Source organism: Pholcus phalangioides, unplaced genomic scaffold (genome assembly GCF_987345545.1).
Source record: "Pholcus phalangioides strain wild (caught in Gottingen) unplaced genomic scaffold, Ppha-v1.0 ptg000008l_1, whole genome shotgun sequence".
Lineage (NCBI taxonomy): Eukaryota > Metazoa > Arthropoda > Arachnida > Araneae > Pholcidae > Pholcus > Pholcus phalangioides.
In genome coordinates this window covers 13,886,504-13,903,143 of record NW_028301601.1, presented here as the reverse complement: position 1 = coordinate 13,903,143, position 16,640 = coordinate 13,886,504, and the positions used below count along the sequence as shown (strand labels likewise).

The following is a 16,640-nucleotide window of genomic DNA, read 5'->3' as shown; positions in this document are numbered from 1 at the left end:
GATCCGTAATTATGCCACAGATCACTTGAGTAATCTGGGAGTGTTCCTCGGGTAACTTTAGTTATGTACAACCGCACTGGGGCTGCTTAAGTGCTTTAAAACTGTGCCACATGTCACTCAAGGATCTCTAAATGTGCCATGGATCATTTAAGTGTTCTGTAACTGTGTCACGGGTTACTTAAGTAATTTTTTAATGTGGAAGTGATCTTTGAGGCCTACTTCAGTGATCTGAAAATGTGCCACGGGCCACTTAAATGCTCTTGAATTGTGCCGCAGGTCATTTAAGCAATTTGTGAATGTGCCGCTTAGTTCATTTTTGCAAAATTAGGTTTGAGGGGGGCAAGCCACGTCAGATAACCTTCAGGGCCACATTTGGTCTGCGTGTCAAGGGTTTACCATATATGGCTTTATTAAATGGGTGGGTTGCAATAAATTTCTTAAAGAGAAATTTTGAGTTCTTACCCTTCAAATAGCAATGAAATTGACAGAAATCTTGATTATAATAACATACTAAAGGTATTTCCTTTCAAAATTTTAATATTTTTAAAAATGTTTTTACGTATAAAAAAATTAATGTACAGGACATTGAAAAATAGTCTTTTATAACATCTATCCCAACCATCCTCTACTTCTGGTACACATTGCAGCATTCTATGAACTAGTTTTATAAGACACAAAGCATTCCATATAGCATTTTACTACACTTAAATTGATGGTTGTAAAATCTAGCTTCTTAATTTAATTTTAAAATGTCATTTTTATGTATCGGTTGTTTTTCATGTTTCAAAAATATAACTATACCCTCAGAACTGGAGTGACTGCACAAATGTGAATGCAATTTATTATGTCTATTACTTTGATGCATTATTTTTATTTTTGTGAAGCAGAGCATATTGTAATTTTCAGATTCAAGTTCTAGGCGTACTATGTCTTGCAAAGAATTATATGCTATGATAGGTGACACTTCAGTGGAATTTCTGCTCATTGATGTGAGGCCAGCTGTAGAATTTGAGAAAGAAAACATAACGCATCATAATTGCATAAATATTCCTGCAGAAATTTTGAAGCCTGGGTATGTTTTTGGGCTTTTATGGTTTTTTAGTCCAGTGTTCTATTTCTTAATTTAATGAGCAGATTTCACAAGTAAATTTGTGAAATCAAAAATAAAACTATAAGAGCAAAATAAAAAATTTTTTTGACCCATCAATGAAATCCGCTATTTGTGTCGACTTTGTTGTTGAGTTTCTGAAATTAAAAATAAAGCTATAACATTGTAGTGAACTTGTATTTCATTAGAAAATCCCCTATTTGTTGATGATGTGCCATATTTAATGTATATATCTTTAGAAGTCTTAAAAGTTTACTAATATTGTTAGCATACAGGGTGAAAACTTGAGTCTGTTTCAGCTAAAATAAATTGTGAACTGTTGATTATAGAAACATGAAAAACATATTAAAAAATCAATTAAAAACCAATATTTAAAATTAACGTTATCATTTTAGATATGCCATTTTTTTTGGTTCAAATGTGCCAAGATACAAAATGTAAGGCAACTGACTATGTTCAAATGACGATTTTTTCAAAAATTCTCGAAAATGGTTTTATAAATTCATTTGGAAGAATGCTTTACACAGAATCCAAAACTATTTTATTATTGTCCATGCAATAAGTAACAACAAAGTTAGAGCTAATTTAAATAATTTGCAACGAGGGTTTCGAAGGCAACAAACAATTTTCAAACACATTTTTTTTTTAAGATTAATTTTTTTCATTACTTTATTCCATGTAAAACTTAATTTCTCAAAAATTATTCAACAGCGTTCCAGATAACATTAGCTGTGCAAAGAACTAGGATCTTGGCCATATGTTTAAAATTTAATATTTTACAGCAGTTTGAATGAAAAATTTGAATTTTTTTGTGAAAATTCACATATTGTTTCACGAAAACTGCCATATCTCAGAGAATATTTAATGTATCTTACAACTTTTAATTCATTGCGCGGATAACAGTCATAGAAACATACAGTATCAAAATTTAGAAGAGTTGATCCACTTTGCCCAAGAATATTTAGAAGACACCAACGAATTTTGTGTGTATTTTTTGTGTATTTGCCTTATTCGTTGGTGTCTTCTAAATAGTATCAAAATTATTCGAATAAATTGTGTGGTTTTCGGTATACAGTGTTTGGCGTAAGTATTGAAAATTAGCCGTTTTTGAGGACAATTTAGAATATCTCAACAATTTTTAGACATTTCAGAATTTTCACTGGATTTCCTTATTTCATGCAGTATTTTAATTTAAACCCCACTTGTTTTGTGAAAATAAGTGTTTTCAAAAACACTTCCACGCATGTAGTCACAGTTGCCTTAATTTTTTATACGGTACTTCTGTCCAGTAATCCCAAAAAATGTGAAAAGTAGTTGCCATGCCTTTCCTGAGTCCTCCCCTTCCAGAATTTTTTTTTAAAGTGTAATATTAGCTTTTATATATAGCCGGACTAGCACATGGCCAAATTATTCAGTCTGCTGTAAGTAACAGTTTCTCTTTATGACAAATGAATTCAGATGGGTATAGTTCCCTGATTCCATTCATCATAAGTGTACTACACTTAAAAAAAATCAAGCATTTACAGTAAAACTTCGTTAAGTCGTCACCCCAATAAGTCGTCACTCTGGTTAAGTCATTTTTCTTCAGGCCTGTCTAGCTTTCATAGATGACAATGTTATTAAACCCTCGTTTACTCATTGCAAATTTTGGTTAACCCGTCATTATGAAAAAGTTGGAGAAGAGTGGAACAGATTAATTTTATGGTTCCGTCTAAAAAAAAAACTTGTTAACAGCATTGCCATATGCTTAAAAGTCACCATAAAAGCTTTATGTACCAAAACGAAACAGTTCAAAGAACGAAAGTTAGCTGGGGGAAGTCCATTTGTAGACTCAAGTTTTTGATACGTTAGGGGACTGTTCGAGTTAGACCTGATTTCTGCATGTGCCCCACTAATTTATTGCATCAAATTTAAACAAAATATCTTTGTTGAAAAACCAGATATTTTTTCCAAAGTTGAGATCTTCTAATGTATGCTTTTCCCTACCCAAGCCCCCCCCCCCAAGTGAAAAGTGGGATTGGTCTAAATTAAAAATTACCAGTATAAATATAAGTGTACCAGTTTATTTTACCATAATAAGTTAAGTAATAAGAGCTCATTAAAGGGTAAAAATGTCTATTTTTTCTTTTGCAATCCATAAATTTTATTAATATTTTATATTTAATTCATATTTTAAAAAATGTCATATTACTTTAAATTTATACAATTTTCACAGTACTGCACATTAAACTGATGGCACTTCGGTTAAGTCGTCACTCCGCTTAAGCCATCATAATTTTTCGATAACAAGAGGTGACGACTTATCAAGGTTTTACTGTATATATATTACTAATGTAAATAAAAAGCCTATCGCATTTAAAAACCGTTATAATTTTGGAAATATTGGGTAAGTTTGAGTTTGCATGTTACTTGTTTATTTTTTATTTATTCTAAGCATGCATTGTTTCTGTCATTGGGATTTAATTTAGTGAGCTTGTGCAGAAAACTTATGTGTGTGTCTACGCAACAGTATCGAAATTGATTTTTGTAAATGCAGTAAATGGGAAAAAAGTATAAAACATATAAACTTCAAGTTTCCTCCTGTTAAGCCAACAGCCAACATTCAGCTGCAGTATTGCAGGCCGCACTATGTGTGACATTTTGGTATATAAGCTACACCCCCCCCCCCCTCCAGTAAAATGACCTGGAAAACTCTTCAGATTTATATGGATAATATAGTGAAAAACAGGAAATTTAGTCATTACTCTTTTACCCTGGGCTTTGTAATTTTTTAATGTCAGTGTGTGATTGCTTTCCTTCAACATTTCCTTGAATTATTCTTCAAATATTTCCTTTTCTCAATTTCAGTGTTACTTATTCTGAAATTGAATTGGCTTTAAAAGGTGCTGCTTTGTGTAGATGGAGAGAAATAAGTGAATTTGACTGTATTTTGCTCATAGACTATTGCACTGAAGATGCAAGAAATCTCAATTATGGACATCCAATGCGTGTGATGGAAGATTTAATTTTGAATGTATGTACAAGTACAGAGTTATCTTTCTTTATCTTCTTTATCTCATATTTTTCCAAAATTAACTATATTTCTGTCATAAAATACAGTGAAACCCCATTGATGAGACATTTAAGAGGCAATGCTAGAACGTCATATAAATGCAAAAATTTTACTACTGAAACTCCTTCAAAAATACCTTCTCCCACATGCTTCAAAGAAAATATTAAAAAAATTCAATGGTTTGATTGCATTTAAATTTCGTTACACAGTGAAAACCCAATATATCGATACCTTCTATAACAATTATATACTGATATTACTCTCTGGTTCAGGTGCACTTTTCATTGTGTTAATATATTCCATCTATAATAATGAATCCTTTATACCAATATGTTACTTCGGCTGGTCCCTAGAGTATCGTTAAACAGGAGTTTCACTGTATACTTGAAAAAAATATACTCAAAAATTTAATTTTAAAAAATCATATTGTCGATCATTTGGTAAAACTTTCTTTGACATAACATTATCATTGCTCCATTACTTTTATTATGTTATTCATTTTAAGATTAAAAAAACTGTAATATAATTCTAGACTTCTTTAAAATGGTTTTTATTGTCAATTGTTATGTTGATTAGTTCCTCCTCCTCTCATCTCTCACAAAAACACACACACAATTAAATTTCAAACATTTTGTTCTACTCTCAGCCTGCAATTTAATAACTACACAAAGAAAATGTTTTGGTGTCAATATCAAATTTTTAGTCACCATAGAGAGCAACCTGGCGCTTGTCCAGCCCTGGCGTATATATAGGATGAAAATTAATTTATATTGAATAAATAAAACATGTTTTTAAATTAAATTTGAACTGTCCATATTATTTGTTAGTAGTAAATATTTTGAATCAACCTCATTTATAGTTTTATGAAAATTAATACTCATTAATTGTTAAACATTCCTTTTTATTTTTATTTTTTAATTGTGGTATGTTTCTCAGCATAATATGACAACACAGTCGATTGGTTTAGGAGCTTAATTTGTTTCATCTGAGGTTTTTCATGTTTAAAGTTGTGAATTAACTCATACTATCTTCAATAGGGGCCATTTAAGTATTACATAAGGTGAATTTGGGCCATTTTTGACCCCCCCCCCCCACCTTGTCAGCAAAATTAAGTAAGCTGGACATAGAGACAAAAGAGTTGCAGTGAGATTTTTACTGTATTAACAATCTTTTATGATGGTTTTTCTCAAATAACAGTTGATTAAATACACCATGTCCTTCGCTTGTTTTTTAAATTCTTAGCATTGCTCAGCAAAGTTGTGAGCAATGGTATACCAAAAAATATAGATTTTTGTGAATACTGGCAATTCATAAATACAGTAAAAATATGTCATCGATTTGAGGTTACAGCAATGAAAAGAGGTTACAGCAATGAAAAATGGCAATTAACGATCGATTGCTGTTTTATAATCAACATTTAACCAGTGTTTTTTTTTTTGGCACAACCACTTCACTTGTCAATCAAAAAAAGTGTCAATTGGAAGAAACAATTTTCTTCTTCACTGTAATTTGGAGCTGTAACAGATTTTTGTCCTTGCTAAATTTGATTTTCCTTAATTCTGATTTGAATAAAATTATTTCTCATTTTCATGTTTTCACACCCAATTACTTGTGTAATCGTCATGCAAAACCCCTTCCCCACATTGTTGTCAAAATTAAGCAAAAGCAACCCCCCAATTGATGATTATGTAATACTTACATGCTCTGTTAGCTAAAATGGTCAACGGTATACTAATTTTACTATTTTTAAAGGAATTAGGCATACCACTGATATCCTTATTTTTTCTGAAGGGGTTTGTAGTTTGAATTAGAAGACTTGATACACATGCCACCTCATTAATAAATAGGATGGCTATTAATAACACCCCTCAAATAAATGTATTTATTAAAATTAGAAAATTGAGATGCATAAGGAATTTTGATGTACCCTCACCCCAGTTTGTGTGAAATGTTACTTGTGATATTCCAAAATGAGATTTAGTTATTATTGATTGAGTTGCTTGTGTAACCAATAAAACATGCATTCTCAACATAAGGCATGAATCAGTATGTTTCATTATTTGTCTCTCAGAAATACAAGGATGGTAATGTAAAGAGCCCACCTAGAATTGTTGAAGGTGGATATAAGGAGTGGCTGTTGTCTCATTCATTTGATTGTCTGGAAAGAACACCTAATTTGAGGAAATCTCTTACAGAGTTTGATCAACAATCTATGGACTTACATGATAAGCATAGTAAGAATAAATTTAGAACAATTTTTATTTTTGTTTTTCAATTTAAATCAGACACATTTTATCAATGCATGTGATTAGTTATTTTTGCATGTACAGTAAAACCTAAAACATCATTCAAGACACCAAGATTTTTTTAATTTTTCATGAACACTCACATGAAAAAACACATTAAAACAAAGAATACGAAAAAACTATTAACATCATCAATGAATTGTAACGACTTAAACAAAGTGATGACGTAAAAGAAGTGTCGTCAGCTTCAGTATGTGTTACGTGAGAAATCATATAAATTAAATAATATAGAATTCATAAAAATGAAAAATTAAAATTACATAGATGTATTAATAACATGTTTAATTACAGAAACAAATAAAACTTACTTTTTTCAGTTTTATTTAACTTATGGTTAAATACAGGTACACTTACGATCTGTTTCCGAAATTTTCTAATTTAGCTGAACAGAGTAGCTGTTAGAGCAATTGTGGTATATACTCATGTATAAGCCGAGTTTTTTTGTGTGGAAAAATTCGTTCCTCAAGTGGGGGGTCAGCTTTTACTCGGGTCAGTTCTTGATGAGAAAATATCGACCTTCGCAATCAGTAGTCATTTTTGTAGCAGTGTTCAAGAAACTGGCATTATTGGTATTCATGTACTGGTTTGGTGGTGGTGGCATTATTGGTATGGGATATGTTCAAACCCCACAGAACCGATAATGCTGAAGCAAAGAAATCAAAAACATCATTGGCTTTGATACCAGGTGGGCTAATGTCTATTGTACAGCCTTTAAATGTGAGCATGAACATGCCTTTCAAAGACTGAGGAATTTGTGGATCAAATGGATAAGTTCCAATGATAAAGAAACTACAAAAAAAGTGGTGCCTTGAAGAAACCTGACATTGGCCTAGTGTGCCAATGGGTACATGAAGTGTGGAATTCTGTTTCCACCGAAATTATCATCCGATCCTTCAAAAAGTGTTGCATCAGCAATTCGATGGATGGAACTGAAGATGATATCCTCGTTGAAAGTGACGATGGCAATGACAGCCCAGATGAAGATAAAAACAAAGATGATGCACCCCCTATGATGAGCTTGGAGACTCAGAAGAAACAGATTAAAAAGTTTGAATAATTTTCTATTGTAAATTTCCATAAATTATTCATTTCTCATGAAAATGATTTTTTTCTCTGAAATGCACTGTTTTTTTGAGGTCGGCTTATACACGGATTTTCAACTTATTGTGGTTTTGGTGGACCTGTAGTGGGAGGGGGAGGGGGGTCAGCTTATACATGAGTATATACAGTAATTTTTTTCCAATGTATGCTTTAAATTGTGTCTGTTAATTTCTCTCTCCTTGTTAATTAAATTTCTCTCCTTAGCGAATTGAACCCTCTTCCTACAGGTGACAACTTTTCTTCTCAAAGTTTGCCTCAGCATAATATCCATGGAAGTCTCTTTCCTAGATGTGTTGTGGGCATAAATGATAATAAAACATCTCTTTTTGCACTGTCCCTACCTGGGGCAGCTATTGCTAAAGTTGAGAGACTGCAGTGTTTTCCCTCAGCCACGTCATACCATTAATATGTGTTTGTAAGAAAGAAAAATTTTATCTGTAGTGTATTATTTGCCGTAGGATCTGGGTTTGATTTCTGGAGCAGACATCTTTCCTTTTCAAAGTTTGCTGTGGCATAATACCCTCTTCTTTCATGCATTACTTTGATGCAAGAGAGAGGTTATACCACATGCACGTGATTTCAGTTAGTCTGCATTTTCCTTAATTGGACTTGGTTAATCAATTACTTTAGATCCCGAGTCTGTCGAAAAAACTTCCATTATTAGCCTAATCAGACTTTAATGCAGCACAATCATTTTAACTATTCATAGAGTATTGTATTAAGAGGCTTGAACTGTTACACATATTTAGATGATATACTCATTGCTTCAACAACTGAGGAAGAGCATCTTGAAGATCTAGAATTAATTTTTGAATTTTTATACAGTTTTAGTATAATTTATAATCCTTAAAATTACATATTTGGGAAATCCAGGGCTCGGCATGGGCCACTTTTTCCAGTAAAAGTCACTTTTTAGAAACTGGTCATTTTTATTATGTATTTTCAGGCCCAGGTCACTTTTTCCCTTTTTTTTGCAAAGAAGAGTGGAAAAAAAACCATGACCTCACTCTCTTGTGCTTTTTTGCTGTCCTTGTTTCTCTTTTGTTTAAGGAGGAGCTTTGTCTGACTAGACGCGTGTTTAGTTTTCTCTCTTGGTGTCGTCTCTCTCCCTTCAACACTCTGCCCCTCCCCTGGCTTTTGAAAAAATACACTAAAAATGGCATATATATATATATATATATATATAAACTGAAGAGCCAAAAAAAAACTGGTACAGGCATGTGTATGCAAATAAAGAGATAGGGAACCAATCAGAGTACGGCGCTGCGGTCGGCAACGCCTATATAACACAACAAGTGTCTGGCATAGTTGTTAGATCGGTTACTGCTGCTACAATGGCAGGTTATCGAGATTTAAGTGAGTTTGAACATGGTGTTATAGTCGGCGCAAGAGAGATGGGACATAGCATCTCTGAGGTAGCGATGAAATTTGGATTTTCACGTACGACCATCTCACGAGTGTACCGTGAATATTGGGAATCCGGTAAAAAATTAAATCTACGACATCGCTGCAGCCGGAAAAAAGATCATGCAACAACGGGACCAAAGACGACTGACGAGAATCATTAAACGTGACAGGCGTGAAACCCTTCCGCAAATTGCTGCAGATTTCAATGCTGGGCCATCAACAAGTGTCAGCGTGCGAACCATTCAACGAAACATCATCAATATGGGCTTTCGGAGCCGAAGGCCCACTCGTGTACCCTTGATGACTGCACGATACAAAGATTTACGCCTCGCCTGGGCCCGACAACACTGACATTGGACTGTTGAGGACTGGAAACACATTGCCTGGTCTGACGAGTCTCGGTTCCCATTGCTTCGAGCTGATGGACGTGTACAAGTATGGAGACAACCTCATGAATCCATGGATCCTACATGTCAACAGGTTCAAGGACCCTACATGTCAGACTGTTCAAGCTGGTGGAGGCTCTGTGATGGTATGGGGCATGTGCAGTTGGCGTGATATGGGACCCCTGATATGTCTAGATACGACTCTGACAGGTGCGTAAGCATCCTGTCTGATCACCTGCACCCATTCATGTCCATTGTGCATTCCGACGGACCTGGACAATTTCAGCAGGACAATGCGACACCCCACACGTCCAGAATTGCTACAAAGTGGCTCCAGGAACACTCTTCTGACTTTAGACACTTCCGCTGGCCACCTAAATCCCCAGACATGAACATTATTGAACATAGCTGGGATGCCTTGCAATGTGCTGTTCGGAAGAGATCTCCACCCCCTCTTACTCCTACGGATTTATGGACAGCCCTGCAGGATTCATGTTGTCAATTACCTCCAGCACTACTTCAGACATTAGTTAAGTCCATGCCACGTCGTGTTGCGGCACTTCTGCGGGCTCGCGGGGGCCCTACACGATATTAGGCAGGTGAACAAGTTTTTTTTGGCTCTTCAGTGTATAAAATAATTCAATTGCAAAAGTTACTTTTGTTAAATTGTGTGTGTGTGTGTGTGTGTAGGAAATATTTATAGATTAATTAATATGAAAATAGTGTTAATTACATTAATAAAATTTATTTTACTTATTAAAAGTTTGAGTGATTTTTCAGAAATTTTATTGTTTTTAATGTTTTAATAATGTTAATGATTTTATTGTTTTTAAAAAACTGGTTGCGACCTAATCTCTCATAAATGCCAAGGTAGTTAAAAGAATAATTCATAGCTCCATAGATACATGCAGTTGGAAAAGATCTTTAATGTCTAAAAAAATTTTAGCATGTCTGCATTAGCCAAAAAGAATTTTAAGCCAAGGTATCACTGTATTTGTTTCTCTTCTTTTGTGTCATTCTTTTGATGATCTTCAACTATACAATCAAGTAAAACTAAAATTTTAGGATAAGATATCAATATAGTTGTGGCCATAACATGCCTGTTATGCCAGAGAGAGAAATAAAAGATACTTCTATTACCATTATGGTCTTTCAGAATTTTATACTTGATGGTGAAAAAAAATTAATCATTGAAAAAAACAAATAATTTTATACCTTTTTCTGGTGCTCTTGTTCTCCTGATACTCTAAGCACATGCTTATTTTGCATTTGTGCATTGATGATGTGATGGTGAGAGAAATGAATCATAATCATATAGATATGCTTGCAATTGCAAGTTGTATTCAAGATACTTCAGTTTTTTATAATTAGCTATAAAGATTCAATTAAATTGTAAATTTTCTCTTCTATTTGTAGGTAACACTTATCCTAATTTGGAAAATTTGTCCATAATTGACTATAGTAGTGATGAAAAATCTGAAATTTCAAATGCTTCGCAGGTGGCTGATAACATGATGAACGATTCACATCCTAGCAAATTTTCATTCAATGTGCCACTAGTGAATAGGCACACAAAGCCTGGACTGCTTAATACTGATGATGCTCTTGATTTTCCTAAAAAGGTTGTCCCATCAGAAGAAAGTACCATGTATCTACATGACATTCAAACTGTAGGAAAGATATCTAACACCATATGTGTGGAAGATGTTTCATCCGCGAAATGCATTCCAGAAGTGGATCGCAGTTTGAAACCAGCTTCTCATCCAAACCTAAATATTTCAAACAGGACAAATAACAATATTCCAACTGCTCTAAGCCAAGAAGAAGCTGTTCTGAAAGACATACTCACTGTTGAACTGGAGCAGTTAAGTAAAGAAAAAGAATTCGAGAAGTTAAGGCTGCGTAAAGAACTTGAAGCTGAAGAAAGTAAGCGCATTGAAATCCAGAAACTTGAAGAAGAATTGATAGAAAATATTGTTATTCTCTCACAAAAAGGCAAACATCTAGAATCTCAGTACTTGCAATTGAAAGAAGAGAACAAAAAGATGAGGAAGGTTATTTTCTTTTTTTCTTTTCATTTTACAAAGAAAAAATTAAAAGGAAATTCTTATAATTTGAAATGTATGTATCTATCATAGAATGGAGAGTAACTATTAGAATTTAATCTATCGCACCAGTCACTTAGTCCCTATCACTGCTCTAAATTACTTTTTTTTATTTACCTTAGAGATTAAGGAAACTGCTTTTTTGGGTGGGGTATGGTTTTATATATATACAATCTTATGATTTTTGTGCTCTTTTCAGTGATGTAGAACAATATTTCCCATGAAGGATCATAGCAGAATTATAAATTTTTGAAAGCTTCTACAAGAACTGCAGAAATGGAAGAGTTATTAACTCTGATCAGTTTTTCTGTTAAACAGGGCAAAAAAAAAAGAAGATTATTGGGAGAAAATGTATTTGATTTAAGATCGGATTATTGAGATTTTTTAACTTGTTCATTAACCCTTTATATCCTGAATTAATTTACCAGTAAATTTTTAATTGTATCTTTGCATCATTAGTTTTGGTGCAAACCCAAGGGGAAAAAAAAAAGAGTAAAATACTTTTTACAGTAATTTAGTGATTAATTATGCAGCTGGTGCTTAGAAGTACCAACAGGAATATGAGTGATATATAAGGAAAAAAAATTCACACATTTTTATTTACACTACTACTCGAGATGATACTTCTGAAACAATTCTTTTTTTCTTTGCAACAGAGAAATGCATTGCAAAATGAACATTTTGTTTGAGGTTTGGACTGTAACTTTCGAATGGAGCACATCTCACATCTTCCCCTCTACTTCCTCTGCTGAACAAATGTAGGCCAGTCAGCTCCAAGAAATTGTTTCGTAATGTGTTTGGGCACAGAAAAGTTACTTTTCCTTCTCTTCTTTGGCTGTTCTGGTGTGGTGCTGACAGCAGGACAACATCTCTTCTTTACTAGGCTACTTCCTTGGGCTATGAGTTGCATTGCCAAGTTTCTTCAAAACTCCAATAATGAAATTTCACCATGTATTTCTTTATAAATGACATAGGTATTTACATATGCCATTTCAAGCATCATGAAGAATAGTCTGTGCCAGTATTTTTTTGACTTTCTGTCCCTGTCATATAGTGAATGCAGCATTGCCTTGTCCACTCCACCCATTAATGAATATCATAGGTGCTACAATGTCTTTTTTTGTCCCATCTCGATCTTGAAGACTCAATGTAGTTGCCTGAGTAAAAAATCACCCCCATTATTTTGTTTTCCACATTAAAGTAATTTTTGTTATAGGAAAAAAATTACTCTCATTTCCCTTCGGTACTTTGCAATACTGGCATACATTTTTGACCCTATGATAGAAGACAAAATAGTAATTTTCAAATAAAATGTAGGGAATGTTTACCGGTACAGTATAGAAGAGAATAAAAAATAATAGCACCAATAAACTGGTAATTTGTCACTAAATTTAATCAAATGAACATCATGCAAATCAACTCTACTGTAAAACTTCTTCCTAATGCTACATGGCAAATATGAAATGCCCTCAGCAAAAAAGAAAAATGATTTCTGCCTTTACTGCCAGCTGTTGGAACTACACTCATTGTGTCCTTGTAGATACCGTCAGTAAAAGTGGTCATATTACGAAGATATAAGCGTTTGATTTTTGTGTGTGTGTGTGTGTGAAGTGGTACTTAGAGTACCGTCAGGATATAAATTGTTAATAAGTGAAATCAGTATCATTATAAACCCAGAATAGGAGTCTTCCCCCATGTGAAATTCCTGAAATTCAATTATACGCACGATATTGGTGGTTTAATTGTATATGGATTTTCATATCACATACAGGGTGAACCACCAATAATTACACACGATTTCGTGTCAAAAAATAATCGGGAAAAGTGTTTTTTTATTTGACCAATAAATATGGATTATAATGCTTTAAAAATTGATTATGTCAATTCATGTCCCTGCCAAATTCAAAGAACGTACACCAAACGTATAACTTGGTATTTTTGAAGGTACTAAAAATTCTATTGGTCTAAAGAGATATTGAAAAAGCAGACTTTTTTTACCCCTTTGAGCTTTTCAAATTCGAGATGTTTTTTTCCAGTTCCAATTAAGAATTAGGTATCCCACCGTGGGTACCAAAAATTATTATTTTTTTTATTTTATTTATTTATTTTTTATTTTATTATTTATTTTTTACTATAACAAGCATTACACAGAAACAAGCTCACATTAGGTTCAAAACAGACATGCACATTCCAACATGTACCAATTCGTTAGAAGTTCTGCAGAGGAATGTGGACGAGATACATGTGTGGTTTAGTAGTAGTTCCAATTTAGAAGTTTTCATGGGTTTACAAACATGTTTCATCATGACTTTTGATTGTAATTCTACAACACAATTAACTTGTTAAATGATATCGATCATGGTTGTAATTGTGAAGTCTAATACAGTTTAAAATTATTACGGCATCACATTTATGTTATGAGTGTGTATGAAACATGTTGAAACAACATTCAAAACCATATTTAGAAGAACAAACAGTAAAGAGATTGCTTTCATTTTGAAAATTGAGAGCCAAAGAAGTGGGGCATGATTTTTTTGGGGGGAAAAAATTAAGTACAAACATAAGATCATATCAAAGGAGTACCAAAATTAGTAGTGCCTGGGGAGGCGTGAGCCTGAAGTTAGTCTCTGCTAAGTGGGGCCCAGAGCAACAGCCCTCTTATAAATACACCCCGAGTGAAACTTCATCTGAAAAAATAATTAAGTTTTGCATGAATCATGTTGGCTGAAATGAATTTCAAAGTTGTGAAAATATTTCTTGTCAAGATCACGTGGCATCATAACAGACAAAGTGTCAGTGCAATAAACAGCAACTGCAATCACAGTGAAATGAAAAGTCTTCATTGCAACATGTAGAATTTAGTATGAAAATGTAACTTGATCAATAGAAAACTCCAAACCCACTAATTATATTGAATATTCCAATTCATAAAATAATTTTCTTGATTAAAAATTGCCAGTCACACCTTCATCAAGCGAATATTTTTTACATTCTTCATTGTAGTTTTTTACGCGTAACAGCTTTGATGAAATTTTAAAATTGCTCAAAAAATATTGCCCTGTTCATTGATCCACATTTTGTGTGATTAAAAGGATGTATAGTAAAAAAAAATATAGCTAGTACAGACTATGCACTATGTACACCTTCCCTCAAAAATTCTTCTGACTTGATTGCGAAGGAGAAAAAAAATCACATTTTTTGGCAAAAAAGTGTTGATTTTGGCTAACATTAGAACCGCAGCACTTTCGGTATACCTGGAACCGTGGACTGGGTCAAATTGATCTAAACTGTGAAGAAACAGAGTCCCATAGTGAAAACTGGAATTTATTTTCTGTTCTTGGGTTTTCCCCTACTCACATTTAATGTGTTTAGTTGTATATTCAATAATGGGAAACTCTATTTGCTTATGATTATAAAATGGTCTCCAAAATTGGCTAAAAAGTGATGTAATTCAGTAAAAAAATTTGTATACAGCATTTGCACTGTTCAATACAAAAACTTTTTTTCTGTAAACCTGTAATATGACGAAGGTATAAAATAAGCGTTTCAAATTAATTGTCAAATGAAGTTTGTAATATGATTCAGTCAAATAAGTATTGATTTCATGCTGATAAATGGAATTTATTATGAGCAGTTGGGAGCAATTTTTTTTGTGATTTTTCACCGTATTCACCGTATGTTGAAGTTGCTCTACCCATTCAAAAATTAACAGTTTTGTTTCCACGTTTTCATGTTACCTGACATCGGACTCTTTTCATTTTTTTAAACCTTTTAACGGCCAATGTTCCCATTTGGGAGCATCGGTTTTATTAATTTAAAAAATATATTTTTTCTTACATGAAAGCATTTGATTTTTTTCCCCTGAATGCATGAGATTCCAAACTTAATTTACAAAACAAAAATTTCATTCATTTCAGCACTTTTATGCCATAAATTTAATTTTTTTAAATCACCTATTTTTATATAAGAATAAAATTTAACTTTTTTTTGTTTTGATTTTAATGTGTGTTGTTTCTATGGACATGAGCAAGTCCAGAAACCATATAAGAATTTTTTTTTTTCATGAATTTTGTGATTGATATCTCTAATGATTCAGAAGAGGAAATAACGGGAAAAAAATATGAAAATCAATTCAAGTCTTAATTCGGCCAGTGAAAGATTAATGGTTCACGTACAGTTACATGATCAAGAATGTACAAACATTTCCTTTTTCGCAAAGGCAACACGTATGATGAACATAGCTCTTCAATAAGATTTTAGAGGAACTGCATTCAAAATAGATTTTTGCCATTCTGTACTAAATCCAGGAATTTATTATAGCGTGATCTGGGATTTTGTAGAAAACTTGAACAAGCTCTCTGTGGTGCTACCTTTATTAAATATTTTCTGGCCATTTATTTGACCGGCTGTATATATGCCAAATTTTGTTGAATAGTAGGGGGAAATATACTAAACTATTGGAGAAATAGTTTCTGAGGAAGCTTTTTGGGGCTACTACTGTTGATATTGACTGTCAGATAAACGTACTGAGTAATAAAACATATCTTTCTTTCCTTGATAAATTTTCATTGTGGCATCATTGTTTTCCAGTAGCGATGTTTAATACAACTGTAGTTTCACTATCTTTATTGTGTCAGATACTTCTCTTCAATTCCGTCTCACCATCCCTACTAAGATCATATTTTTTGGCTCTTATCTTTTGAGCCAGCTACAATGTAGTGAAAAAAGTTGTCATTTGTCATTTCTTCCCTTCTTCTCAAATAGCTGGATCAGTTGCATCACTATTTTTTCTGGAACAGATTTGTTGGATGCTGATTTTTCCCAAAAGTTTAGAAATCTGTTGAAAGCATACTAGGCGTCAACATCAACTGCGAGCCAGAATTTTATTCTTTTCTTGTAGCATCATTTGCATGCAGAAATTTCAGCTACACGTTTTTTCTAGAGTTGAGTTTTTACTTTGCCGAAACCTTATTTGAGTCCTGTCAGAATATCAGATATTCAAGTTTACAAAAAGGGAAAAAAATTTTAGCTCTACTTGCTGTTCCTTCATTGAAAAAAGATAATCTCCTCGGACAATAAATTGGCCTTGACCTTGTTATCACTTTCTCTTCACTATCTTCATTTAGAAATACATTTCAGAGAGGGGTAACCAATTCCAAGAAATTTGCAAACCCC

General features: G+C 33.2%; 1 protein-coding gene across 3 annotated transcripts in view; it reads left to right on the top strand.

The window, feature by feature from the left end:
* The window catches only part of LOC149083863 (ubiquitin carboxyl-terminal hydrolase 8-like), a 102,431-nt gene that overhangs the window by 26,251 nt on the left and 59,540 nt on the right, over window positions 1–16,640 (top strand). For all 3 annotated transcript variants that reach the window (XM_089234244.1, XM_089234245.1, XM_089234246.1), the window contains exons 7-10: window positions 907–1,072; window positions 3,956–4,121; window positions 6,232–6,394; window positions 10,777–11,414. In XM_089234244.1, coding sequence (XP_089090370.1) covers window positions 907–1,072; window positions 3,956–4,121; window positions 6,232–6,394; window positions 10,777–11,414 — 1,133 coding nt within the window. The remainder of the gene's footprint in view (window positions 1–906; window positions 1,073–3,955; window positions 4,122–6,231; window positions 6,395–10,776; window positions 11,415–16,640) is intronic.